This window comes from Musa acuminata, chromosome BXJ3-5 (assembly GCF_036884655.1).
Source record: "Musa acuminata AAA Group cultivar baxijiao chromosome BXJ3-5, Cavendish_Baxijiao_AAA, whole genome shotgun sequence".
Taxonomy (NCBI): Eukaryota; Viridiplantae; Streptophyta; class Magnoliopsida; order Zingiberales; family Musaceae; genus Musa; species Musa acuminata.
The window spans coordinates 35,705,982-35,732,956 of record NC_088353.1 but is presented as its reverse complement, the minus strand read 5'-3'; the positions used below and the strand labels follow the sequence as shown (position 1 = coordinate 35,732,956).

General features: G+C 47.4%; 1 protein-coding gene across 1 annotated transcript; it reads right to left on the bottom strand.

Moving 5' to 3' along the window:
* Nucleotides 1-564: 564 nt before the first annotated feature.
* LOC135637528 (protein CHLOROPLAST J-LIKE DOMAIN 1, chloroplastic-like) lies at nucleotides 565-26,975 on the bottom strand (the record flags this gene model as incomplete). Its single annotated transcript, XM_065150098.1, has 8 exons — nucleotides 565-1,824; nucleotides 2,096-2,192; nucleotides 2,310-3,324; nucleotides 3,725-3,796; nucleotides 3,902-3,997; nucleotides 7,436-7,493; nucleotides 14,960-15,015; nucleotides 26,904-26,975. Coding segments are annotated over 5 exons (312 nt in total), but the record flags the coding sequence as incomplete, so codon positions are not given.

The window sequence follows — 26,975 nt, the reverse complement described above, 5'->3', positions numbered from 1 at the left end:
ATATTGAAAATCAAGATAATTGTCAATATCTAAGGATGTTCCCTTTTCACCGTACGCTCCACGCTAGATAATATGTCTATGCATGAGATTCTTGCAATGCAGACTTTGGAAAGAATCAATATGTGAAACCTTATACTATAAGAAGAGGAAGTTGTTTTCATTAATTGAACTCTGGCCACCCAGGTTGAGAGCAGAAAATACGGAAGATATAAAATTTTCTTTATCCATAAAAATTAAAATATTATTTGCATCCCTCAATAAAGGATGAAATTCAACATCATAGTAAGTCTGCCTCCCCACTTGTAAGGATAAGACATTAACCTTCCCTAGATGACTCTTGCACGTCTGGCTTTTTCTGTAACCCTAAAAAGATAATAATCTGTGTTTCATTTGAATAAAGTTCAAGAATTTTGTCATTTCTTCCTTTTTCAGTTATACAAAGTGCAAAAATTTTCCCATTTACACCCTTGAAATGATACGTGCAGCAAAATGTAGTTGTCTTGTGCACTGGGCTTGCCCTTTATCCCTCCATTCGCAAAAAATTTCCCATTTACACCCTGAAAATATGGCACAATATAACTTTTACAGAGATGCATAGCATTTCAATTTAGTAGGAATCTATATTTATGAAGCAAGGAACATTTTTGCAGTTCAGCAAAAAATCAAAATTAGCTAGTACAAGAATCTTATATTTTATCGAAGAAACTTAGAACAAAGTGAGAATAGATTAAACTGAAATTCTTTGAACAAAAAGCTAATACAAAACTGAGTCGCGTTGTTTCTTTTTCCTAGATCCTATACCTACACACACATGGAAACCCATATCTTGGACTAAAACCAAAACATAAGGCACAGATAACTATGCCAACGTGAATCAGGCAGCGTATCATATGCAAAATGTAAGAAGAGAATGGGAAGGTAGTAGATGATAGAAGAAATGATATAATAGGATTAGTGGCATACCAACAGCTTTTTTTTATGGCAGACATGACACAGCACAAACACCCACTATCCCTAGGAATGCTTGAAAGATTAGATCTCACAAGACAAAAATATTTAATTAAAAACCAAGTGGTGCTTGGTTATGACTCAATAAACCGCAGAGAATGTTAGGATTGCAGAATAGGAAAATGGAAAAGAGAGAAAGGATCTAGCTGTGTTATCCCTAGCAGATTTATTTAAAGAAATAGAATAGGGGTAAATTGGAAGTCCTAAAACCATAGAATAGGGGGCAAATGACACAGAATTGAACTGTCATCACAATTAAGAGCCACATGTCTTAAAGAGAACTTGAGAAGAAGCGACCAACTTGGCATACACATGGTATAGTTGGGAATTAGATTGCTCCCTCAGGATGGCAATTGCTGCATTTATCTGACCAACTTCCATGGTGCCAGTAAAGTAGTGTTCTCCGATGCACGACTCCCTTGAACAAGATGACACATTTTTCTACATGCGTACTCAAGAGATTGTTCCCAAGGATGATCCTTGTTGCTCACCACACAATGCACAAGCATTGCGGCAAGTTCCTTTTTTGTTCTCTTTTTCCCTCTTCTTTTACCTTGGCATGCGGTGATATGAGGCTGCCCATAGTGGCCGAAGAACAGAGGTTGCAGCTTCCTTCCCCATCGATCCTCGTCACCTCAGTTTCGTACCGGCTTGTGTGGGACTTGAAATCGGATATATCGTCGCCCATGTCTGCACTGACGATGGTAGATCGCATAGCGTCGGTTGGATTCATGACCGTCCATGTCACAATTGCCTTAGAATGCTGTCTTTTTTTCTCCTGGGCTCCAATAACATAGCTCTGACTGGCCCAGGCTTCTTTATAAAGGAAGCAAATTAAGGAATAAATGATGGATTAAAAGAAAAGAACAAGAACAAGAAAGTCAAAATTAAAAAGTCACAAAAAACGAGAGGATGATAACATTCGTCATCCTAGGGAATTCTGAGACCTACAACAGAACACACCAAAATGACGAAGGAAAATAGGGAATTTTAGCTGTAAAAAAGAAAAATTAAAAAAAATTATGAAGATAGATCAGAACGGAATCAAAAGAAACGTAAATTGTTAGAACATCGACGAAGATCTCACCTGTCACCGACGGCTCGAGAAGGTGCTATGGTTGCGCTTTGTCCGTTCCTTTCATCATAGAAGAACAGGCTTCTGTTCTCGAATTCTTCTCGAGAATCTAAAGGAACACCAGAAATCCGCATTAGAAACCCCAGAATCAACAAGCCGGCCTCCCAAAATCCCACCGTTCGCCCCAAGTTCTTTTCTTCCCGATAATTCTTTTTCTCTATTTTACCTTAACCGACACGGAGGACGAGATCCGCCGCCAATACCATGCAATCTTTGCTTGATTCGATGGAGATCGATTTAATTACCCAATTTGACTTTTAAGTGTCATTTGAACAACTATTGCGACCTCATGTTTAATTAAACATATTTTTAAAACATATTAAATAATTTAAAATTACTAAAATTCTAAAATATTAAATTAATTAATAATAATAATAATAATATCAACCAACACTATAAATATAAATATTGAGTTAATATATTTCTCATGTCAATCATAATTTCATGATTAACATAAAAACGTCACTAAATAAATAATAAAAAAATTTAAATTAAAGATATATAAGTAACCTTTTGTATAAGCTGATGGATTCTTACAATTCATTCTCGTTTTTCAACACATTAGATCCGAATTAAGTCAGATCGATTAACACTTGAGATGGCCAGTGGATCCATATCTGCATGCAATTTTACGGAGAGGATAAAGACCACATCGCTGATTACGCTCTTAGACTTTGTCCTCCACCCAAATTGAAATGAACTACAAATGATATAGACGTGATTAGAGATCGAAGTTGATCCTTCCAACATTTAACATATGTACAAGGATTGGTATCCATCATTCGATTTACCCAGAGAACTGATGCGACGTCGATGCCCTTTGCACGAATCTTGAAAAATATTTTTCGAGTCACAAACCTTTGCACGACTCTTGGCAAATCTTTTTGAGTTACAATAGCACGATCACCGGTGGCACGAGGCAATGATGCAGAGGGTAATTGATGTTGCCAGGGGAACAAACAGCTCCAGCCAATTACGTCAGAGTAAGCCTCATGAGACACGTGGCATCATCAGGCCATGTATGCACATATCGTGACCAAGTCAAGCATGCAACATGTGCCATCTAATGACGCTTATGAGTACGAATCAATGTTCAAGATGTATATGGTTAGCATGCATGAACATAGTCACATCGGATACACCATTATAGGCAAAAAAAAACCATACACTGTTTATCTTCTCTGCATAAAAATATTTAAAATATTATTTAGGATATCAAATAATATTGATAGTATCGAAAAAAACACATTGGTATAAACGCACTACAATACTGGCCCACTATCAAATTTCAAAAGGATTAAATTGATCGATTCCCTATTTAATTGACTTAAAAGAAGATCCAACTCAAATTATCTAATCAATTTAGACTCATTTGGGCACTAAATAGTTGTGTAGCTCATGATCCATACAAACTTTGACTCGTTGTCACCCTAAATAGTTTTATCACTTGTGTTCCATTCACATGAAAAAGTAGGATTAACCCCCCAATTTAATACCAAGATGTTGTTCGTGAGTTGTAACCATGCAAATATAAAGACCTCTAACTGATGACCATATAAGAATAATGTTGTAGAGAAGTACCTGGTTATTGTAGAGAAACAAAGGAATGGCACCACGTAAAAGCTAGCCGAGGTTAAGGAGACCAGTGTGGCCCTGTAACAACAGCATTAGTGGATCACTAAGAGGAACAGATTAGATGCCGACACTGTCTTTAGAAGGGAAACTACTCAGGAAAAAATTCATGTAGCTTATGCATACCAAGGATGAAACAGCTATACAACAGAAAACCAATGGTAGGGAACCAAGTATGCGCCTTCCCATGAGCAGTCCCTTACCTTCGTCCTCTCCAAATTCCTGCAGTTCAGAGCAAGTATATGACTGAAGTTCAAATGGGTTACTTGACCCTCTTTGCTTAGCATAAGATGTTCCAAAATATATAACTTTAATGTCAACTGATGATGGTAACTCAAAACAGGAAAAAAAAATCATAATATCCTGCGGAAATATAGCTCTATGAAGAAGTTTCCTAAAAAAGAATATTATGATCATCAATACTGACAGCCTGAGTTCTCAACATCAGAAGTTCTTCATGACACAAAGACCATTGAATTAGTATATAACACACATCTAAAGTGGGTGATACTGCATGCTCAAATGCTTTCAACTTTTACTTGGGCTCACATCAACTAAAACAATATCTTCATCAAATAATATATACAAACGAAGTCTGGTCTATCATGTAAGTGACCAGTACATTCCTTCATTATAAATATGAAAAGATAAAGACTTAGTACAGATCCTTAGTGTAATCCTATGTTAATAATAAACTCACTGGACACACTCTCTATAGTTGCAACACTAGTAACTATATTATCATACGTATCTTTAAGAACATCAATATAATTAATGGATATATATTTCTTTTCTAAAACTCATCATAATAAATCTCTACGAACCCAATCATAAGCTTTCTATAAGTCAATAAAAACCATATACAAAACTTTTTTTTTTCTTCCTATACTTTTTCATTAATTATCTTAATAAATAAATAGCTTCTATGATCGATCTTCCAAGAATAAAACTAGTTTGATTTTCATAGATATTTCTTCAAGTCTTATCCTACTTTCAATAACTCTTTCCCATAGTTTCATAGTATGGTTCATGATTTTATTTTCTCTATAATTTGAATAATTTTGTATGTCACTCTTATTTTAATAAATTGACACTAAAAAACTTTCTCCATTCATCAAACATCCTTTCAAATATCATGATTTTATTAAATAATCTAGTTAACTAAGTTATTCCCTTGTCTCCTAAACTTTTCTAGGCCTCGACAAGGATACCATCAGGCCTTACGCTCTTAACTATTTTTATTTTCTTTAATGCATCTTTTACTTTATTGACTCAAATTTTATGAATAAATCTATGATTATTAAATTTACCACTATTATTTATCGTTAAATCTAAGTATGTATTGAATATTCATTAAATAATTTATAAAAATATTTTTTTCATCTTTCTTTAATCTCGTTATCATTAACAAGTATTCTTTGATCATTATCATTAATACATCTAATATTACTAAAATCCTTATACTTTTTTCCCTAACTTTAGAAATTCGATATATATCCTTTTCACTATCTTTAGTACCTATTTTATTATAAAAAATATCATAAGTTTTATATCTTGTCATGCTAATCGCTTTTTAGCATCTTTTTTAGATTATTTATATCTTTTAAATTTTTCCTCATTTTTATAATTTTATTTATTTTTAAAACACAATCTTTTAGTAAAAATTATTTTTTAAATTTTCTCGCACCACCATCAACTCTCTCTTAAAGTTACATCTCCACCTTTAGTTTCACCAAGAATCTCATTTGTTAAGCTCCTAATCTTATTATCCATCGTAGTCCAGATAATATTAATATTATCCTTATTTAAGTTCTAAGTCGTCTCCCTATCTCATTTTTCGAAGTGTTTATATTATCATATTTAAAATTCCACCATTTAGTTCTAATAATTTTTTCTACTGTCTTTTTCATTTTCTATTTGCTACAGTAAATATCAAATACCGTCAACCTACACTGATTCATCAAAGTTTTGCTAGGTATAACTTTACAATTCTTACAAATAACTTTATCTACCTTTCTAGTGAGAAAAAAATCTATTTAACTATAGTTGTGACCACTCTTATAAGTAATTAAATGTTCTAACTCTCTTCTTAAAGTGAGTATTTACAATTATAAAATCATATGAAGTTGCAAATTCCAAAATCATACCACCATCTTCATTTCTTTCCCTATAACCAAAGCCACCTACACCCATTTATATTCACTATAGTTTTTCCTACATGACCATTAAAATCCCCTCCAATTATAAGTTTTTCGTTTATAGACATTCCCATTCCTTGAATAATATCATCTAAGTTTATCCAAAATTCTCTTTTGGTTTGATCATTCAATCCAACTTGAGAGGCATAAGCACTAATGACATTTAAAACATCTTGTCCTTTCAGAAATTTTAGAACTATAATTCTATCTCGAATTCTTTTTACATCTACAACTTTGTTCTTAAGAGCCTTACCTACAACAATTCGATATCCTCTAAACAACAACTCAGCCAAAGAACAATAAGAAAAAAATTCCTTATGCATTCTGTATAATCTTGTAATGTTACAAATATCTAAAAGGCTCATCATCTTCACTGCAAACTTTGAGCAGAAAAAAAAATATTATATATCCTTTGAAACATAACATAAAACGATGAGCTTTCACTACCTACGGTCAAGATATCAATTAGGTAACTACTAGAGTGATGGACAACAATTAATGTGATTAAGGAGGATAACCAACAATTAATGTGATTGAGGAGAATAACCCTTATGACGCTAGGATGGGATGAATTCTCTATAAACAACAATAGTTAGCTATATAAAATATAATGAGTTCACAATTTTTAAAGGAACTGCAAGTAAATTCACAAATAAAAACCAAACCCTAAATACCAAAAAGAAAAACCACCTACGAGGCCCCCATCAAAGTCATGTAATTATTAATAATTATTAATTAGGACCTTTTTCCATAATGTGCATGTCAACATCCATACCTAATTTGAGAAGAACTCAGATTCAGCTAGAGAAAAATTATGTTGAGCAAAGATGCAACAAGTTTGCAAAGTCATCAGAGAAAAGACATTGTGATTAGCTTTTCTTTCTGAACAAGTTAATCCAGAACTCATGACATAAGAAAGGACCCCAGGGACCAAAAAAAAGGATCCTCAAAAAACTGCATCTGGTATTAGATAGTCACACCAATTAATCATCAAATATGCATGGATTTTATTGATCTCAAATAAAAATACTAAAGTCATGCACATCTTTAGGACCCTTGAAGGAAGCAAAATTTTCTGATCTAACCATATACCAGCACACTGTCAAGTTATACAGAGTTTAATGCTGATATTGCAGCCAAGTCATGTGGGAAAAAAAAATAAAATGGGTGGACAGATTTGTAGGGTGGATGCTAAATTTCCAACCTTAATTATATAACTGCTAAACAAGTTAAATATTTTTCACTACTTAGTATTAATGACTTAAATCGTTAACCTAAGTGTAATAAGAAATGTATACTTGTATAGAATGTTAACAAGTCCACCTGATCTTGTAGGTAAATATGACCATGGTAGAATAAAGAGTTACTTTGAAATCACCAATAGCAACATCAACCTTGTATTCCGACATACATAACAATAAATAATTTTTAAAAAGCAGCTTTGAAACATCTTGGATCTTACAAAGACTGCAGATATAGCCATACTGATGTGCATATCCTTAACATCTGATCTAGAATACCTACGAGGGGATGAAGCAAAGTATAAAATAATCAAGCATCAAAATACCACTCTACTTATAAAATAGAAAGATGCAGAATAGCATCTAGCTTGAGACATTCTAGAAATAGAAGATGTCAACCATGCATCATTAAGTTAGAGATATGATAGTAGAACAATTAGACTGTTATTTCAGTTTCAACATATTACTACTCCAGAGTAAATATAAATATAGTTTCCGGAGATTTTAAGCCACAATTACATGAGCGACATCTGGACAGTATCAATAGAATGAAACTCATATCCAAGCATCCATATCTATTACAATATGCCTTCTGTCCTCAACTTCACAAGACAGGAACCAAATCCTCATGAGGCCGTTGTGTCCTCCTAGAAACAACATAAGAACATCTCGGGTGGTACTGCACACCATACTGTCACGGACAAACTTCTAAACAGGATGTTTGATGTAATGCTTATGTATGTCCGTGTCTTTTGGTATGTTCATGCTTTGTACAGCATGTAGGGGGACGGTCGAAGACTTGATAGTCCCATTTTAGTTGGGTCGGTGGCCGCTTTAGGCTTATAAATAAAGGTTGTGTCATGTGGACACGTGTGAGAGATTCTCGATCTATAATGGACCATTTTACCCTTTGTTGTGCAACTGTTCAGAACTTGTAAAGTCTGTTTGTAATTTGCATTGTCTATAAAGTGTTTTTCGGAGATGTTTGCTTGTGGATCCCGAGTGAGACCATTTCTCTGTCCTGTTCTCTCTTTTGTGGGACCTAAGGGATCATGGGAGGCTTCGAGGAGGCTGACCTTTGCGGACGAACACGTAAGGGTGCCGCACGACTTAGGCAAAACCAGCTAAGTCCGTGACAGATGGTATCAGAGCGGGACAAGCACTCATAGAAACACTTAGCATGCAAACGTAGGGGACCTAGCGGGGCTGCGTTGAGGGTAGTCAGCACATGCGCGGCCGTTTGGGAGAAAAAGGGCATGGAGATATAGGGAAAAGGAGTCGCTCAGATGAGCGGGCATCTGAGATTGGCATTCAGAGGAATGGCCAACCCTTCGCGCAAGAGACACCACGAGAACAGACAAGCTTGGAAGAATGTGAAGCGCACAAAGGTTGGGATGGTTGAGTTTGAGCTATGGCTCAACGTTGACAACAATACTTGATGGTGCTCAAGGCAAGCGAGACGCTTGGTAAAGGATGAGACCATACAAGATGGAATGAGTTGCTCAACGACCAAAAGAGTTATGCAAAGCTCACAGAGGTGAGGGGAATTGCTAGCTCAAAGAATTTGGTACTCATACATGGGATTGTATGTGGACGATGGAATGTTCGTGGCCATCCCAAGGCGACCGAAACTCGGCGCCATGGAGCATTGAAACTTTCTCTTCGGCATGTGAAGGATATGTCCGTAGGAGGCTGAAGGGTGCAACTAGTTCAGCATGTTGCTAGGCCTTGAGGGGTGCAGCGGGGGATGTATTGACGTGGAGTCGCAATCTAGCAAGTGTGTTTGCAGGAGGCAGAACAATGCACAGTTTGTTCAGCAGATCGGAGTAGTCCAAGGGGATGGTAGTCTCCGAAACGAAGAGAGATGTTGCTCCAATGGGACAGTTATCCAGGAGGGATAAGTCCCAGCTCTCCAGAGGGAGAATCATGTGGGACGGACCTCACAAGTTGAGGAGGAGTACCTCAACAAACAACAACTCCACGAAGCTCAATGGACTAAGCAAGCGGCGAGGAGTCGTCGTATGATCTCGCTTGAGAGAATGCATTGGTGGATGCATTGCGAGATCAAGTGGGGGAGTGACCCAAAGCAACACAAATGAAGGCACACTTGGAATCGATACGGAGATCGGACTCAAGGGAGGGCTGACCCGTGGAATGGTGGGCGCGAGGGCCACCATCAACTCAATGCAAAAACGAGGAGCGGAGCAACTTGGGTGTAACTTGGCGAAGTACCCAAGCCGCAAGAAGGGAGCCAGCATAGAAGATGGAACATGGACCAGAGGCATAGTGCTTTCCTTGGACAGAGGTAAAGGACATGAGCTCTTGCAGAGGCAAGAGCAGGATCATGTTGTTACATGGGTCATTCATTCTGACGGAGCGGACTCATCTTGCATGGTGCCAAAGACGAAGGGAGCTTCTGGGCACATGCACTTTATCTCGAAGAAGCATTTGATGGAGGAACTAAGGCGACTCAATTTGCGGAGGCGAAGTTGGGTTCAGAAGGCCTTAGCACGGGGCAAGAGGACGCAGAGGCGGGTACTCTTGAAGAATATGCCACAGTGTTGTCATTCAAGTTGCTATAAAGGAGGCGGTGCGCAGCGAAGATTGTGCTGGTAGGGGTAGAGGCCCAGGATCCAAACAATGGTGCACTAATTGCAGCGAAGTCGGAGGACTTTGGGAACTACTAGGCGACGGACTGTCCTAGAGCGGTGCTTCATCGTGGTGTGACCCAAGAGTGGGTGGATGAAGGTCGATTGCCAAAGGAGCGAACAAAATCGAAGGTGGAAGAGACCCTGCGATGTATTGGTAGAGGCCACACATGAAGGGTTCACAATTCGAGTTCATCCCACAAGGATCAGAATGTAATAGAGATGTCGCCAGGAGGCGACATGGTGCAGAGGATCGTGGTGGAATAGTTCGTGGCAATGCGATTCACACAACCTAGCCCCGTGAGGGACTAGATCATACGGAGGTATGATCGGGAGCTACTGGAAGCTCCACTTCGGTGAACAACACGACGGCAAGAAAGGCTATGGATTCAAGGAGTGAAGGCCATGGTACCGCAGAGGTGGGTCTTCCGTGCGTGCATCGAATCTTGCATCGGATGAAAGCCTTGGTCATCAGCATATGGGGGCTGTGTTCCACCAAGGGAAAAGTTCGAATGCAAGTACCAGTGAGTCCCATGGGAGGGACTTGATCATACAGCGGTATGATCGAAGCAGCTGGAGAGTTGGACTGCTCCAGAGCTCATATTCGCTTAAGGGAGCCCGACAAGTCAGAAGACAAGGTCGAGTAAGCGAACGTTGCTACCAAGGAAGCTAAGGAGAATAGAATCAGTGCAAACCCTACAACGTGATGGCAGAGGCCGTGCATAGGAGTTGCAGTCTGTCTTTCCATCGACCAAAATGGTGCTGCTTGGAGAACACATAGGTGTTGAAGCAGAGGGTCGAAAGGGGCGAGGAAGCGACGACGAGTCCAAAGGGACTTGGCTACCCAAAATCAAGCATCAGATAGAATGGAGGTGGACTCGAAGGAGTACCACAGAGGCATATCTACTGATTGTGAAGAAAAGTGATGCAGATGCAAGGCGACAGATAGTAGTGCCATGGGCATGGCAGCACCATGGTACCGCAGAGGCGGGACTTCCGTGAAAGTCATTGATCCCTTGCTCTCATGGAGGAAGAGCACTTGGTCGTAAAAGGGGCCGAGGAGGTGGAGCATGCAGAGGCAAACTCCAAGTACCGAGACAAGGCTGAAGGACAGAGGCCAAGGAACTTCGTAAGACCGGTGTCAATGAGTTTCTCATCAAGATAGCTGAAAGCGAAGGACTTCGGGTCGTGGGCATGGTAGCGCCATGGTACGAAGTAGTCAGTACGCGGTGTTGTACCTTCGCTACTCAGGGGAGTAGGCGATAGGGTTGATGGAGAAGACGGTACAATCCCAGAGGCGACCAAATCTATTAGAGAATTACTCCAAGTTGGGGTGAAAACTTTCTGCATTCCAGAAGTTCGATGGCATTGAGAAGGTGAATCACAGTAGCTAACTCAACGCAAGGAGTGCAAACACTTCAAGTGCTTCAGAAGTGTGAGCAAAGAGCAGGCGAAGGCCAGTAACCAGCTCGATGTATGGAGTACAACCTCGAGGAGGCGGGCGAAGTCAAGTAACCTTTGCCTTCTCAACCCTTAAGAGAATGGGCGAAACCGAGTACCTCAATTCTCTTATCTATCCAGCAGAGGAGCTCTGCAAAAGTTCAAAGACCCTTCGAAGATAATGGAAGACAATAGTTGTCAAATCCTCACCAATGGTGATCAGTGTTACTGAGAGTAGATTGTCCGCTTCATTTCCCAACGAAATGCCAATCGAAAGCGGAAGTGATGCGAACCAACTTGGATGTGACAACTAAGTGAAAGAAGAGTCAATGAGCAAATTTTGTGGAGGAAGGACCCAAATCTTTAGAAGTTTGCGAGACGATGCTCGTTAAAAGCTCCAACAAGCATCCACCCAGTTCAAGCAGCATGAGGCATTTGAGAGATTGGCGCAGTAAGGATGGTCTTTTCCTTCATTTAAAGGATCCGCAGGAATCAACAAGGATCAACACAACTCAGCCAACCCCACACCGGAGTCAGAGTCATTGGTGAGTTAAAGCAGCATGGCGGATCAAAAGGTTCGACTACTCGAAAACAACAATGGAGAGCAGTTGGGAGCCAAGGGACGCATTGCAACTGGAGCAGAAGATTGAAGACTCAACAGAGGCAAGGAGTTGCAGTGTCGACAAAGGCTTCGACGAGGACGTCGAAGGAATAAGTGGGGGAGAATGTCACAAACAAACTTCTAAACAAGGTGTTTGATGTAATGCTTATGTATGTCCGTATCTTTTGGTATGTTCATGCTTTGTACAACATGTAGGGGGACGGCCGAAGGCTTGATAGTCCCATTTTAGTTGGGTCGGTGGCCGATTTAGGCTTGTAAATAAATGTTGTGTCATGTGGACACGTGTGAGAGATTCTCGGTCTATAATGGATCATTTTACCCTTTGTTGTGCAACTGTTCAGAGCTTGTAAAGTCTGTTTGTAATTTGCATTGTCTATAAAGTGTTTTTCGGAGATGTTTGCTTGTGGATCCCGAGTGAGGCCTTTTCTCTGTCCTGTTCTCTCTTTTGTGGGACCTAAGGGATCATGGGAGGCTTCGGGGAGGCTGACCTTTGCGGACGGACACGCAAGGGTGCCGCACGACTCAGGCAAAACCAGCTAAGTCCATGATAATACGTTATCCTACCTGATAGGGCACATTTTGGTATCACCCACATGGACCCAGGCAAGCAAACACGATGGTGCAAACATGGAACTGCAAAGCCGATGTGGCATACAGCACACACGTAGCGCCGCAGACTCCAGCGGGCAGTTGCTCACCGCCTCCGTAGGAAACGGCATCATCCTAGTACAACCGTCCTGGAAAGTTCAGGACGGCGCCGCGCGACGTCAATCCATGCAGGTCAATCGACGTTCGCACAGAAGCTTAAGCTGGTTGCCCGAGGAGCCGATCGTAGGTAATTGACCCTATACGACCAATTCATCCTCGCAGGTATAAAAGTCGACCCTCCCTAATCAGGGAGGGGGGGCTTTTTCGAGAAAACTTAACTCCTTTAAACCACTCCAACGTTGACTTAATCTTCGAAGGGGCCAAGTCGGGAAACCCCTCCCCTCCCGACTTGAGCCTGTCTACAAGGGCTCGGCAACGGTGAATCAGACCACGTACCGACAAGAGGATCGCATGTGGAGCGGATCCCAAACCTGACCCGACTTGGCGAAGGCCCCGTCACTAGGGACGACCTCTGGACATCGATAGCTGGACCACACCGTGCTGACACCTCGACTACGGTTAGAACTTAGAAGAGTTCATTAACACTACCAATACCAATCTCAAACTTCCAAACACTTGCGGTATAATGGTACCTTCACACTTCCAAGTTCCAGCCACTTAAACATCAATAACATGCCTATATGTAAAAATTCAACTTCCATGATGGACCAAAAGTCTAATCTAAGTTAGAAGACAATAAAAATGATACAGCTTATCATTTATCAAAAACAGAGGACCCAAGTTTCTTACCTGATTAAACTTGACAAAACGAATATAGCAAGTTCAAGAAAGTTCATTTTTAGTTGTCAATAAAATTGAAGTTCACTTTAAAAATATTATGATCTTTATAAAAAAAAAGGACCCAAGTTTCTTACCTGACTAAACTTCACAAAAAGAACATAGAAGGTTCAAGAAAGTTCATTAAACAAAAAGGCTATTTATTCCATTACAAGGAATAAAACTCATATCCAAGCAACCATATCTATTGCAATATGCCTTCTGTCCCCAACTTCACAAGACAGGAACCAAATCCTCATGAGGCCGCTGTGTCCTCCTAGAAACAGTATAAGAACATCTCAGGTGGTGCTGCACACCCCACGTTATCCTACCAGTACCAATCTCAACCTTCCAAACACTTGCGGTATAATGGTACCTTCACACTTCCAAGTTCCAGCCACTTAAACATCAATAACATGCCTATATGTAAAAGTTCAGCTTCCGTAATGGACCAGAAGTCTAACCTAAGTTAGAAGACAATAAAAATGATACAGCTTATCATTTATCCAATAAAGAGGACTCAAGTTTCTTACCTGATTAAACTTGACAAAAAGAATATAGCAAGTTCAAGAAAGTTCATTTTTATTTATCAATAAAAATGAAGTTCACTTTAAAAATATTATGATCTTCATAAAAAAAAAGGACCCAAGTTTCTTACCTGATTAAACTTGACAAAAAGAACATAGAAGGTTCAAGAAAGTTCATTAAACAAAAAGACTATTTCTTCCATTACAAGGAGTTGTCATTTCCTTGTCTGTTAATTACTATAGCTTATCAATAAAAACAAATGATTCTATTATTCCAAGATACATTGTCCATGATAATCTTCAACTACAAAAAAGAAATGGGCAATCCAAATATCGATCCTCTCAAGACCCCATATTGACAGGACCTTTTGAGCAATAGGCCACCCTTTTTTAAGTCAACCAACAGCTCAAGCTTTTAGGGAAAAATAATAAGAAAACCTAATTCGATAATTTTTTAAGTCTGATTATTGATCAGAGAAGCCTATAAATAAATCTCCATAATTAAGTAACATAGTTAGTTTACCTTCTCATCGCATCTTATTCAAACCGCTCAAGGATTATGTTGACCGCTCAGAACAACTAGAAAGCTAATGCCACCTATGTCATTCATAATTTGCAACTTCATCAATTTTTTGTGTAATGGAATAAGGCATGCTTGTAGCATACTGTATTCTGCAAGGGAGAACGTCTAAACAGCACATGTTTGAAGCTATTCCTTGATAACCACTTGGTCCACCATCTAACGGAAACAATCAATGGATTGCCACATCAACATAGCAAAGTGGTGATCATTCATATCAAAGTGGAGAGCCAATGAAACTAAACCGACAAAGATATAAGAAAAGGTATGTTGATACCTCTCGGTCCGAAATTAGCCTAACCATATATCGAGAAACTCAGAATAGGCCAGAAAGAAGCATTTCAATGCCTTTTCTGGCATAGTATTTTACATCCGTGTCAGACAGTATAATAATCTTTGCACTAACAACCAAATTTTTTTTTTAAGTGAAAGAAACACTTATGAACCATATAGCAATAATTAGAAAACACAGGCCCATTTCAATGCATAATTCAAACAAGTACCTTGGACCCCAGGATACTATTGGCTGCTTATCAGCATACTTGATATCCTTTGACACCTGAGTTATGAAAAAAGTATCAAAATATATAATGTAAGGTAAAAACCACTAAAACAAGATGTCTGAAACAAAAGCAAAACATGATTGACTACAAACATTCACCATAAAGTAGGAAAAGAAATCCAACACATAGAAAACCATGCATCTGTTGCCAGTTCCCTCAGAGGAAGTTACATAAAAAACCACAACCTAATAAAGAGTTCATACCAGTTTGCACCACATACACAGTAAGATTTATCATACATCGAGAGTGTTCCTCAGACAATGAGCAAAAGAAATTCTGAAAATGCTCTACAAGCTAAATAAACAAATTATGTCACCATGGACATCCAATAAAAATCTGTAAAGCAAACACCCTATAACTCAAAACAAATTTTGCAACTGCACACGATTTTCTAAGAATTTGATATCTACCCATATTGTAATTTACTAGGCCATATCTTCCCATCTAGTTAATCACATCCATGAAGTTACTAGGTTCTGATTATTTACTTAGTAGGTATTGCAGGATATGTTGGTGTATTTCATTCTTCATGTTATCAAGGCATGATAGCTTGGAAATACTAAACCTGGTGACAAAACCAAAAGTAGTATCATTGCTAGCTGGAATATCCAGATCTCATCAGGCAACAAAAGAACTCTAAATCAATGAGATGCAACAAGTATCATAGATTGTGGATCACAGTAATGAAGAACATATCCAATTATCCAAAAATATTTTGAGAAACTATATAGTGCCAAGTAATATTTTAAAATTTTGAATCAATGTCCAAAAAGTTCAAATAGTGGAATGAGAAGTCAAAAGTGCCACACAAAGTTCAACATGCCACCAACACAAAGTTCTAAGACAGCATCAATTTTATACTATCATAAAGAAGAATGTTGAAGATACATATAAAGTAATCATGCACTTATGAAAATCATTTTTTCTGAAGAGAGACTCATATCTAGCTGATTCTCCAACTGTTGCACCAAGAAAAATAAAGAAAAGGAAAGTTATAAAATAATATGATCTTAAATGACCCAAATGTCAAACCTTTCCTATTCTGTAGCTGTGACATCATAATTCTGTCATAAGCCTTCTCTAGCTGAAACAAGAAAGATAAACTAATGGTTACTGATAGGGGTAGTTAATCGATTTGACATAACACCCCGGATTCAACATAACACACCCCCCGCGACGAAGGTCTCGCGCGGCGCACTGCCCCAGAACGAGCATTAACAACGACACGACACACGCCCATATCGAACGTACCCAAACGACCCCCCCGGCGGAACCCCCATGATCGGCAAAGACAGGGGGAGGCGTTGACTGACACCCCCCATACCCTGCGGTAGTTCGGCCCTCCACGCAACGACCACGACAGCGACAGACGCCATCAGAGGTACGACCCTGCTCTGGCAGTATGGCGCATCAGGTAACATCAAACCCGCTTATAAATACCCCCTGATTCCTAAAGAAATGGGGGGGGGCTCCCTCACCCAACACTCCACTCCACATCGCTAACTCGATCGTCGGAGGGGTCGGGCCAAGCTGCCGACCCGACCTGTGTGCAGGTACGCGACCGTAGCTGGGCTCCAAATGTCACGACACGCTAGAAGGAGGGCCCCAAATGTCACGACACGCAGTATGGCGCATCAGGTACGCGACCGTAGCTGAGCCCTCTCGGCATGGCGGAGCTTTCCAGCCAGGCCCACTGCATCCGCCATCTTAGGATCCCAAGGAGGAACCACGTCTGAACCTAGCCATTTGGAGCCTTGAACCAGCCGCGTCGACCCCGGGGTCACGGCTAAAAAGTTACTTACCGTAACAGATTGGCGCTAGAAGGAGGGCCCCAAATGTCACGACACGTAGTATGGCGCATCAGGTACGCGACCGTAGCTGAGCCCTCTCGGCATGGCGGAGCTTTCCAGCCAGGCCCACTGCATCCGCCATCTCAGGATCCCAAGGAGGAACCACGTCTGAACCTAGCCATTTGGAGCCTTGAACCAGCTACGTCGACCCTGGGGTCACGGCTAAAAAGTTACTTACCATAACAGATTGGCGCTAGAAGGAGGGCCCCAAATGTCAGGTGACCAGCGAATCCACCTCGGCGAGTCCTCAACCGCTGGGCTCCCCGCCTCGGGGGAACACCCCCCACACGGCGAAGCTCGCGACGAACGCCCCGCAGCGGTGTCGGAACGCTACTGGCAACTGTTCAATGACCCAGGCTTGTCGCCTCCCGACGGCGCACCCGTCGGCCCGTCGTCGGTATTGCCCGAAGCTTTTCACGACCTCGCCCACCAAGTCCGGACCCTGACCAGCATGGTCCAGACCATCATCCCGCTCGTCTCCCAGCGGACCCCCCCACACGCGACCCGGCCCTCTCCACAACGGGAGACCCCTGTCCAGACTCACGCACCACCCCCTGAGCCCCCCGTCTCACCTCAAAACCCCGCAGCCCGGCCGGGGAGCCAAGAAGCAGAAGACACGGCGAGCCGACCCGAGCCCGAGGCTCCGACCGCCGACTCGACTAATGCCCTACGAGCTCAGCTACGCCTCGTCAGTCAAAGGCTTGACGAGGTACAACAGGAAGTCCGCAAGTCAAAGGGAGAGCTCGGGGTGGACGGACGCCAGGGATCTCCGTTCACCCCCGAGATACAAGATCAGGCGATCCCATCGCACTTCCGCCTTCCCACTCTGGATGCATATGACGGCGCCACCGACCCGACAGACCACGTCGCCGCTTTTCGCGCCCAGATGGCGCTATTCGGGACTTCTGACGCCCTGATGTGCAAGGCATTTCCCACAACTCTGCGGGGACCGGCCCGCACGTGGTACAGCGGCCTGAAACCAGGGACCGTCGCCTCCTTCGACCAGCTCGCCAAGGATTTTGAGCTTAACTTCCTGGCGTACGCCCGGCCTAAGCCGTTCATGGCATTGCTCTTGGGGCTCAACCAGAAGGAAGACGAGCCCCTCTCCCATTTTGTGAACCGATTCACGACCCAAATCCGCGGATTGTCGGATGCCCACCCCTCTTTCTTGATGCAGGCATTCATGACAGGCCTGCGACCCTCCAGGTTCTTCTGGTCGCTCGTGGAGCAACCCCCCGTCGCGGTCCCCGAGATGCTCCAGCGTGCCAGTCAGTTTATCGCCGCGGAGACTTGGATGGCTGGAAGACGGGAGGAACACAAAATGATCAAGTCAGAACCGCCCCGACAGCAACAACCCGCCGCCTCCCGGCGAAAGTTGGACAGACCTGACCCAAGGCCTCCTCTTCCCGCCTTGAATTCGTCCCGGACTGAAATATTCCTGCACGAGAAGGGGAAGGGGCTGCTCAAGGACCCTCGCCCGATGAGGAACCCGCGGGAGCTCGCAGACCGATCAAGATATTGCCGATTTCATCGGCAGCACAGGCACGACACTGAGCAATGCTACGAGTTGAAGAGGCAAATCGAAGAGCTCATCCTCGAAGGACACCTCGGCCAGTACCTCCGGCCAAACAAAGAGCAGTCGCCTCGCCCAGACGGCCCCGTCGAGCGGCACATCGATGTGATAGCCGGGGGCCTCGCATCAGGGGGAGGCTCCACGTCAGGCAGGAAGGCGTACGCCCGAGCTGCCCCCGACGAAGCCTCGGGGTACGAGCCGGAGCCCGAGATTACCTTCCCAACCGGAGCAGCCAAGCGACCCGACCACGACGACGCCTTGGTGATATCCGCCAGGGTAGCCAACGCACAGATGAGGAGGATCATGGTCGACACAGGGAGCTCGGCCGACATACTCTACTTCGACGCCTTTCAGAAGCTGGGCTTGGCCACGGAGAACCTGAGCCCGATGCGCTCGGCGCTCACCGGTTTCACGGGAGATTCGATATCCCCCCTGGGGGCCATTACTTTGCCCTTGACTCTGGGGACCCCGCCAAAGTCGAAGACGGTGATGACCACTTTCCTGGTGGTCGACCTCCCTACCGCCTACAACGCCATACTCGGCCGGCCGACCCTCAACAAGGTCAGAGCAGTTGTCTCGACCTACTACCAGACCATTAAATTCCCGACTCACGATGGGGTCGGGGAAGCCCCCGAGAGTCCAGGCGGTGCTACCTTACCGCCGTATCATTGGGCAAGAAAGCCAGGGCCGAGTCACCCCTGACAGATCCGCGGGAAACGAAAAAACTGACTCCTCATCCCGAGCCGAGGGGGTCCACCGTTGACATTCCTTTGATGGAAGCCCGACCAGACCAGACCGTGAAGATCGGATCGGAGCTACCAGAGCAGGAACGGGAGCAGCTCGTCGGTCTCCTACGGGAAAATGCCGACGTCTTCGCCTGGTCCCCATCGGACATGACGGGTGTCAACCCCGAGATCGCGGAGCACCACCTCAACATCCCACCTGACGCTCACCCCGTGAAACAAAAGGCCCGGCGCCAGGCCCCTGACCGACAACGTGCAATACAAGAAGAGGTGGACCGGCTCCTGGCCGCGGGCTTCATAGAAGAAACCAAATATCCTCGGTGGCTGTCCAATGTAGTCCTCGTAAAGAAACACAATGGAAGCTGGAGGATGTGTGTTGACTACACCAGTCTCAACGACGCGTGCCCTAAAGACTGCTACCCCCTCCCGAAGATCGACCAGCTGGTCGACGCAACGGCCGGTCACGCGCGACTCTCTTTTATGGACGCTTACTCAGGGTACAACCAGATCAGGATGGCGCCCGAAGACAGAGAGCACACGGCCTTCCTTATCAATCAAGGCGTGTACTTCTACAAAGTCATGTCGTTCGGGCTGAAAAATGTTGGGGCCACATACCAGAGAACGGTAAACAAGATGTTCACCCATCAAATAGGAAGAAACATGGAAGTCTACGTAGACGACATGATCGTAAAAAGCCAAGAGGCCAGAACACACCTTGCCGACCTGGCCGAGGCCTTCGCCACGCTACGCAAGTTCGGCATACGGCTCAACCCCACAAAGTGTGCCTTCGGCGTCACCTCCGGGAAGTTCCTCGGGTTCATCGTGCACGAGAGAGGAATCGACGCTAACCCAGAGAAGGTCCAAGCTATATAATCAATATGCAGTCTCCCCGGACGGTTAAAGACCTGCAGCGACTTAACGGAAGACTCGTCGCTCTGTCTCGCTTCCTCGCCCGATCGGGCGATCACTGCCTCCCATTCTTCAAGGCACTCAAAAGCCCGAAGAGCTTCCAGTGGACATCAGAATGCAGCACATGGCCAGCACATGGCCAGCCTCCCCCGGCTCGCCTCCGTCTCTCCGGGCGAGAAGCTGGGCCTCTACCTGGCGGCCTCCCAGCATGCAGTCAGCTCCGTCCTGGTCAAAGAAAGCTTCGGCCAACAACTCCCGATCTACTACGTTAGCCACGTCCTGAGTGGACCTGAGGAGCGTTACCCGCCGATAGAGAACTCACGCTCGCCCTAGTGCTCTCAGCTCGGAAGTTGCGCCCCTACTTCCAGGCACACCCGGTGGAGGTCATCACCGACCAACCCCTTCGACAGGTCTTAACAAAATTTGATGTTGCAGGACGGCTCCTCAAATGGGCGGTGGAGCTCGGCGAACATGACATAAGCTACTCGCCCAGGATCGCCATCAAGCCCTAGGTGGTAGCCGACTTCATTGCGGAGCTAACGCAGCTGGAGGACATAGATCTCGAGCAGGCTCCCGAAGCTTGGACCCTACACGTCGACGGCTCGGCCAACCCAAAGGGCGCCGGCGCAGGGCTAGCCCTCCTCGCCCCCGATGGACGCTCGTTCAAGCGATCCCTTCGCTTCGGATTCAAAGCCACTAACAACGAGGCGGAGTACGAGGCGCTCCTAGCAGGGTTGGAGTTGGCCCTCGAGATGCAGGTGGCCGCAATACGCGTCCTCACCGACTCGCAACTTGTGGCCGAGCAGCTCAACGGCGGATACGAAGCTCGGGACGCGACCATGGCAAAATACCTGGCACGGGTAAGGGACCTAATCGCCAAGTTTCGCTATTTTACACTATCTAACGTTCCGAGGGAGGAGAACGAGCGAGCCGACACACTAGCTAAGCTGGCGTCGAAACCGATCTCTGAAGCATGGCCAGAAGTCGAGGAGCTCCCCGCCCGCGCCGTCGAAATAGCAACTACGGCCCCAGGCGGTGCGCCGACCACGTGGGTACAAGAGTTGCTGCGCTTCAAGTGAGATGGAACCCTCCCCCTCGACGAAGTCGCGGCTCGGCGCCTGCAACGTACGCACGCATGGTACACCGTGGAGTGTGGCCGCCTCTACAAACGGTCCTTCACCTATCCCCTCCTGCGATGTTTAGAGCCTGACGAAGCCCATACGGTTCTAACCGAAACCCACTAGGGGGTATGCGGTGAGCATATCGGCGGGAGAACCTTGGCGCACAAGATACTCCGTCAAGGGTACTACTGGCCGACCATGTGCCAGGACGCCAAAGCCTACGTTCGACGGTGCAGCTCGTGCCAGCAGCACGCCCGCGCACCCAGACAGCCCGCGGTTCCACTCAGTCCCATCGACTGCGCGTGGCCGTTCGCGCAGTGGGGTTTGGACCTGCTCGGACCCTTCCCACCAGCCTCTGGACAGCGGAAGTACATAATTGTGGGGGTGGACTATTTCACAAAGTGGGTCGAGGCCGAACCACTGGCGATGATCACGGAACATCAAATGGAGAAATTCGTGTGGAAGAACCTAGTAACTCGGTTCGGGTTGCCCAAGGCCATCATCACAGACAATGGACCTCAGTTTGCCGGCAGAAGATTCCGGGAGTTCTGTGCCGATCATGGCATCCAGCTGAGGTTCAGTTCGGTGGCCCATCCTCAGACCAACGGGCTAGCGGAGGTAACCAACTGGTCCATCCTGGATGGACTCAAAAGAAGAGTGTCCGCAGCCCGATCGACCTGGACAGATGAGCTCCCCAGCGTGCTATGGACGCTGCGCACCACTCCCAAAACCGCAACCGGAGAATCCCCATACAGCCTCGCGTTCGGAACTGAGGCTGTCCTGCCACCTGAGGTAGCCATCACCACCCTCCGGACACGAAGCTACGACGAAAAGGCTTCGGATGAAGGACTTCGAGCAGCCCTCGATCTGCTGGAAGAACGACGCGCCAGCGCACATGTAAGAGCTCTCTCGTACAAAAGGGCGGTCGCAAAGATTTACAACCGAAGGGTGCGACCCCGGCCCATCAGACTAAGCGACCTGGTCCTACGAAGGACCAAAGTCAGCGACCCGACCAAGGCAAAAGGCAAGTTAGCTCCGAACTGGGAAGGCCCATACCGGGTGGCCGAAGTCATCAGAATCGGAACATTCCGACTCACCACAATGATGGGCCATCCCCTGCCAAGGACTTGGAACGCCCAAAATCTCAAAAAATACTTTCCGTAAGAAAAAAGATTGGGCTGGAGATAGAGCCGTGCCGAGACGCAGACAGTCTACCGGAGAAGAGAAAGATCATGTTTATTCAAAAAGAAGGTTACAAAAACAAAGCAAAAAAGTACAAAAATCATCATTCCTCGGGGGCATCCGGGCTATCGTCGAAGGGAACATCGGCTGGCATACCGACGTCCAGGTCCTCAGGGAAGGAACCAAAGGGATCCTCCACAACCTCCGAGCCGGGGTTGCGCACCTTGAAACGAGCAAGGGCAACCCGATACCCGTACTCGTACGAAACCCGCCCGGTCCGGACAAGGCCGAGCTGGAATCCCGGGGAATCTTTGCAGTCCTCGATTAGCTTCTTTTCCCTCCCCGGCCTTTGGCGGATTTCGGCGTCAAGAGCCTCTGAGGCCCCCCGTGCCTCGGCTCGCGACTCCTCGAGGCGTCGGAGCAGCTCAAGGGAGTCCGCCCTCGCCAAACGAGCCTCGGCCACCGACGCTCTCAACTTCGTCTGGAGCTCCATATTACGCCCCTCCGACGTCTCCAGCCGCGCCTGGAACTCCACAGACCACTCCATGGATGCTTGGAGCTCAGATCGAAGGCGCACCGCCTCCGCTTCCAAGTCCGAGGCACGCTGCTCGGCCGCCGCGACTGGCTCAGGGCCCGCTCCAGCCCGCGCTTCGTCCGCCTGCCTTCGGAGCTCGGCATTGCAACTACTCAGGGCAGCAATGACACGTCCCGCTTCACGGACGCGATCCATCAGCGCAACGGCATAGTGGTTGCCCATGGGGAAGGGGAAAGGTCAAAATCAGGCATGTCCTAAAAACGCACAAGCGGAGCAACGAGGCGACACTTACCCACAACAGCGACTTAGCAGATTTTCTAAGCAGAGCCTCGGAGGATAAAGTGTATAAATCCCGAGCTATGTCGGGATGCAGCCCTCCGCGGACGAACTTGGCCGCACAATCGCCGTCGGCCCACACCCGGCTGCCCTGGGTGAGACCGTCCCACTGGCCCACTAACAAGTCAGTGGTCGCGCCGCGCGGAAGAGCGCCCACCTCCCGCGCCAAGTAAGGCTCGTCCTCTCTCCCGAGCGGAAGACGAAGAAGCTTGCGGATGGAGGGCTGGCGAGGCGCCTCCATCACCGCACGACCACTCGGACCGGCCGTGCCCTCCTCCTGACTCCCGGCGGCATGGTCCACCGGCGCTACGACGCCCTCGACCGCCGGTGCTGCAGCAGCCCCCGCCGCCGGCGCCACGACACCTTCCACTGAGGCCGGGACCACCTCAGGACCATCGCTCGGAAGCACCCGTGCCTTCTTCCGGGGCTGACTGGCCTCGACGTCCACGGGGGCCTCCCTCGTTCCCGCCCTGGCAACGACAGGCGAACGGCCCGACGTGGTCGAAGAAGTTTTTCCCCCTCGAAGGGCCTCGAGATGCACCATCTCTGCGAGAGAAGGCCAAAACAACCATCAGTTAAGCAGGCAGCTCGTGAGCGAAATGAGAACCCCTAAAAAATCGCCCCGGGGAGCATACCTAGAGGCACCGGGCTGAGACCCGCCTCCGCCAACCACCGCTCGGACATGTTCCGGATGGCTCGGGAGGCCGGGAGGATCTCTCTAAGCCTCTGGAGCTCTCGGCGCCCCTCGTCGTCCAAAACCGGGACGGTGTTGTCTATCACACGCGCCCCCCAGCGGATCCCGAACCCCCAATCTCCCGGGCGGCTGACGAAAAAGAAACGCTCCTTCCACCCCTTATTGCTGGAAGGGGCCCCGCTCACCCGGAAACCCGCTCGGGCGGACAGATAGTAGCCCCCTAACCCCTTGGTAAGACGGAAGCAGGAAAGGAAGAGGGCACGGGTCGGGGTTATATGGGCATAGTGACACTCCCCAAAAAACGCCACCAGATAGCGCCATGAGTTCAGCGCCATCTGGGACGGGGAGATGCGCCACTAGGAAATACACGAAACTATGACGGGATGTAAGGGGAGGCGTAGCCCGGCCTCGAAAGCATCTAGGGTAAGGGCGAAGCCCTCAAGAATTGGGTCATACGCCCGTTGACCGGGCTCGGGAGCATGAAGGACGAACTCCTCCGGGATACCATAACGATCCCGGAGGAGGCTCAACGACGACTCGCCCACGGTGGAGTCGTGGTCGTACGGCCACATCAGGGCCTCAAGGGCCCGGGTCGCCTTCTCATCAGACGACGATGCGGGATTCGACGAAGTCGCCGTCTCCACGGCCTTCGAAGAGGACGAAAGGGAGGAGGAAGACGCCATTCTCACTAACCTTTAGCAAAGAAAGAAGGGACGATAGGTGCAAGACGAGTGAGGGTGCACGAGGTAGCGCGATGAAAACAGGTGAGGGAAACCCCAGCGGCCAACCATAGGCTACCTATAAGCAGGCCACGCCCCGCCAAAACGCAACCCCTCGTCTCCCCAAAAAACGCTTTGAAAAACAAAGAGCATCACCTCGCCATAAATGCAGTATGACATGGCTGCCAGCGGCAGCGCGGTGCGAAGGCGCCCAATCATATCAGCCTCGAAAACCGGCAGTCCCAAAAGGAGGGGGAACCCTTTACTTTCCCCAGAAGAAAAGCGACCCGGCCTCCCGCGCACGTTCGGACAGCCAATCCCCGGCCGCAACCGATCGCCAGCCAAGGGCCAAGCACCGCCTCGGCCGCAGCCCTCCTACGGCGAAGGCCTCGGCTTCATTCCGGTCGGGCCCCGCAACCTCGGCTCTACGCCATCCCGAGACACACCTGCGCGGTCACCCCGCCTGCATTGTGTTCCTCGGCCCTCGGCTCTACGTCATCCCGAGACACGCCTGCGCGGTCACCCCGCCTGCATTGTGTTTCTCGGCCCTCGGCTCTACACCATCCCGAGACACGCCTGCGCGGTCACCCCGCCTGCATTGTGTTCCTCGGCCCTCGGCTCTACGCCATCCCGAGACACGCCTGCGCGGTCACCCCGCCTGCGTTGTGCTCCTCGGCCCTCGGCCCTCGGCTTTGCGCCATCCCGAGACCACACCTACGCGGTCACCCCGCATGCGTTGTGCTCCTCGGCGCTCGGCTCTACGCCATCCCGAGACACGCCTGCGCGGTCACCCCGCCTGCATTGTGTTCCTCGGCCCTCGGCTCTACGCCATCCCGAGACATGCCTAGGCGGTCACCTCGCCTGCGCGGTCACCCCGCCTGCATTGTGTTTCTCGGCCCTCGGCTCTACGTCATCCCGAGACACGCCTGCGCGGTCACCCCGCCTGCATTGTGTTCCTCGGCCCTCGACTCTACGCCATCCCGAGACACGCCTGCGCGGTCACCCCGCCTGCGTTGTGCTCCTCGGCCCTCGGCTCTGCGCCATCCCGAGACCACACCTACGCGGTCACCCCGCATGCGTTGTGCTCCTCGGCGCTCGGCTCTACGACTCCCGAAACCACACCTGCATGGTCACCCCGCCTGCGCTGTGCTCCTCGGCCCTCATCGGCTCCATTGCCCCCGAGTCCAACTCTGCTCGGCTTCCTGACTAAGTTGCGCGCCTCGACCTCGTGCTGCTCAAGATGCGTTCGCGCGGCCGGCCCGCCTGTGTCGTGCCCCTCGGATCCGCATGAACGGTCCTCTTGAAGCAGGAAGCCATGCATCGGACTCCCTACATGCAAAACCGATGCATAGCTCCTTTCGGGTGGGGCATATGATAGGGGTAGTTAATCGATTTGACATAACACCCCGGATTCAACATAACACACCCCCTGCGACGAAGGTCTCATGCGGCGCACTGCCCCAGAACGAGCATTAACAACGACACGACACGCGCCCATATCGAACGTACCCAAACGACCCCCCCGGCGGAACCCCCATGATCGGCCAAGACAGGGGGAGGCGTTGACTGACACCCCCCATACCCTGTGGTAGTTCGGCCCTCCACGCAACGACCACGACAGCGACAGACGCCATCAGAGGTACGACCCTGCTCTGGCAGTATGGCGCATCAGGTAACATCAAAGCCGCTTATAAATACCCCCTGATTCCTAACGAAATGGGGGGGGCTCCCTCATTCAACACTCCACTCCACATTGCTAACTCGATCGTCGGAGGGGTCGGACCGAGCTGCCGACCCGACTTGTGTGCAGGTACGCGACCGTAGCTGGGCTCCAAATGTCACGACACGCTAGAAGGAGGGCCCCAAATGTCACGACACGCAGTATGGCGCATCAGGTACGCGACCGTAGCTGAGCCCTCTCGGCATGGCGGAGCTTTCCAGCCAGGCCCACTGCATCCGCCATCTCAGGATCCCAAGGAGGAACCACGTCTGAACCTAGCCTTTTGGAGCCTTGAACCAGCCGCGTCGACCCCCGGGTCACGGCTAAAAAGTTACTTACCGTAACAGTTACCAAGCAAAATTAACAGGAAAAGTAATAAAGAGTACAGATAACATGTTAAACACAGTAAGCAGATAATTAGAAGCAATGAAGACAGCAAAACAAGCTCGTTTAAGATACCATACAACCGCAGCGCAAGTTAAACTAGTAATTCATAACCTACTTTGGCAACATATACTTCATCTCCCCTTCGCTCTGCATCCTTACGCTTTCTTGTATATGCAGTCTCACCATA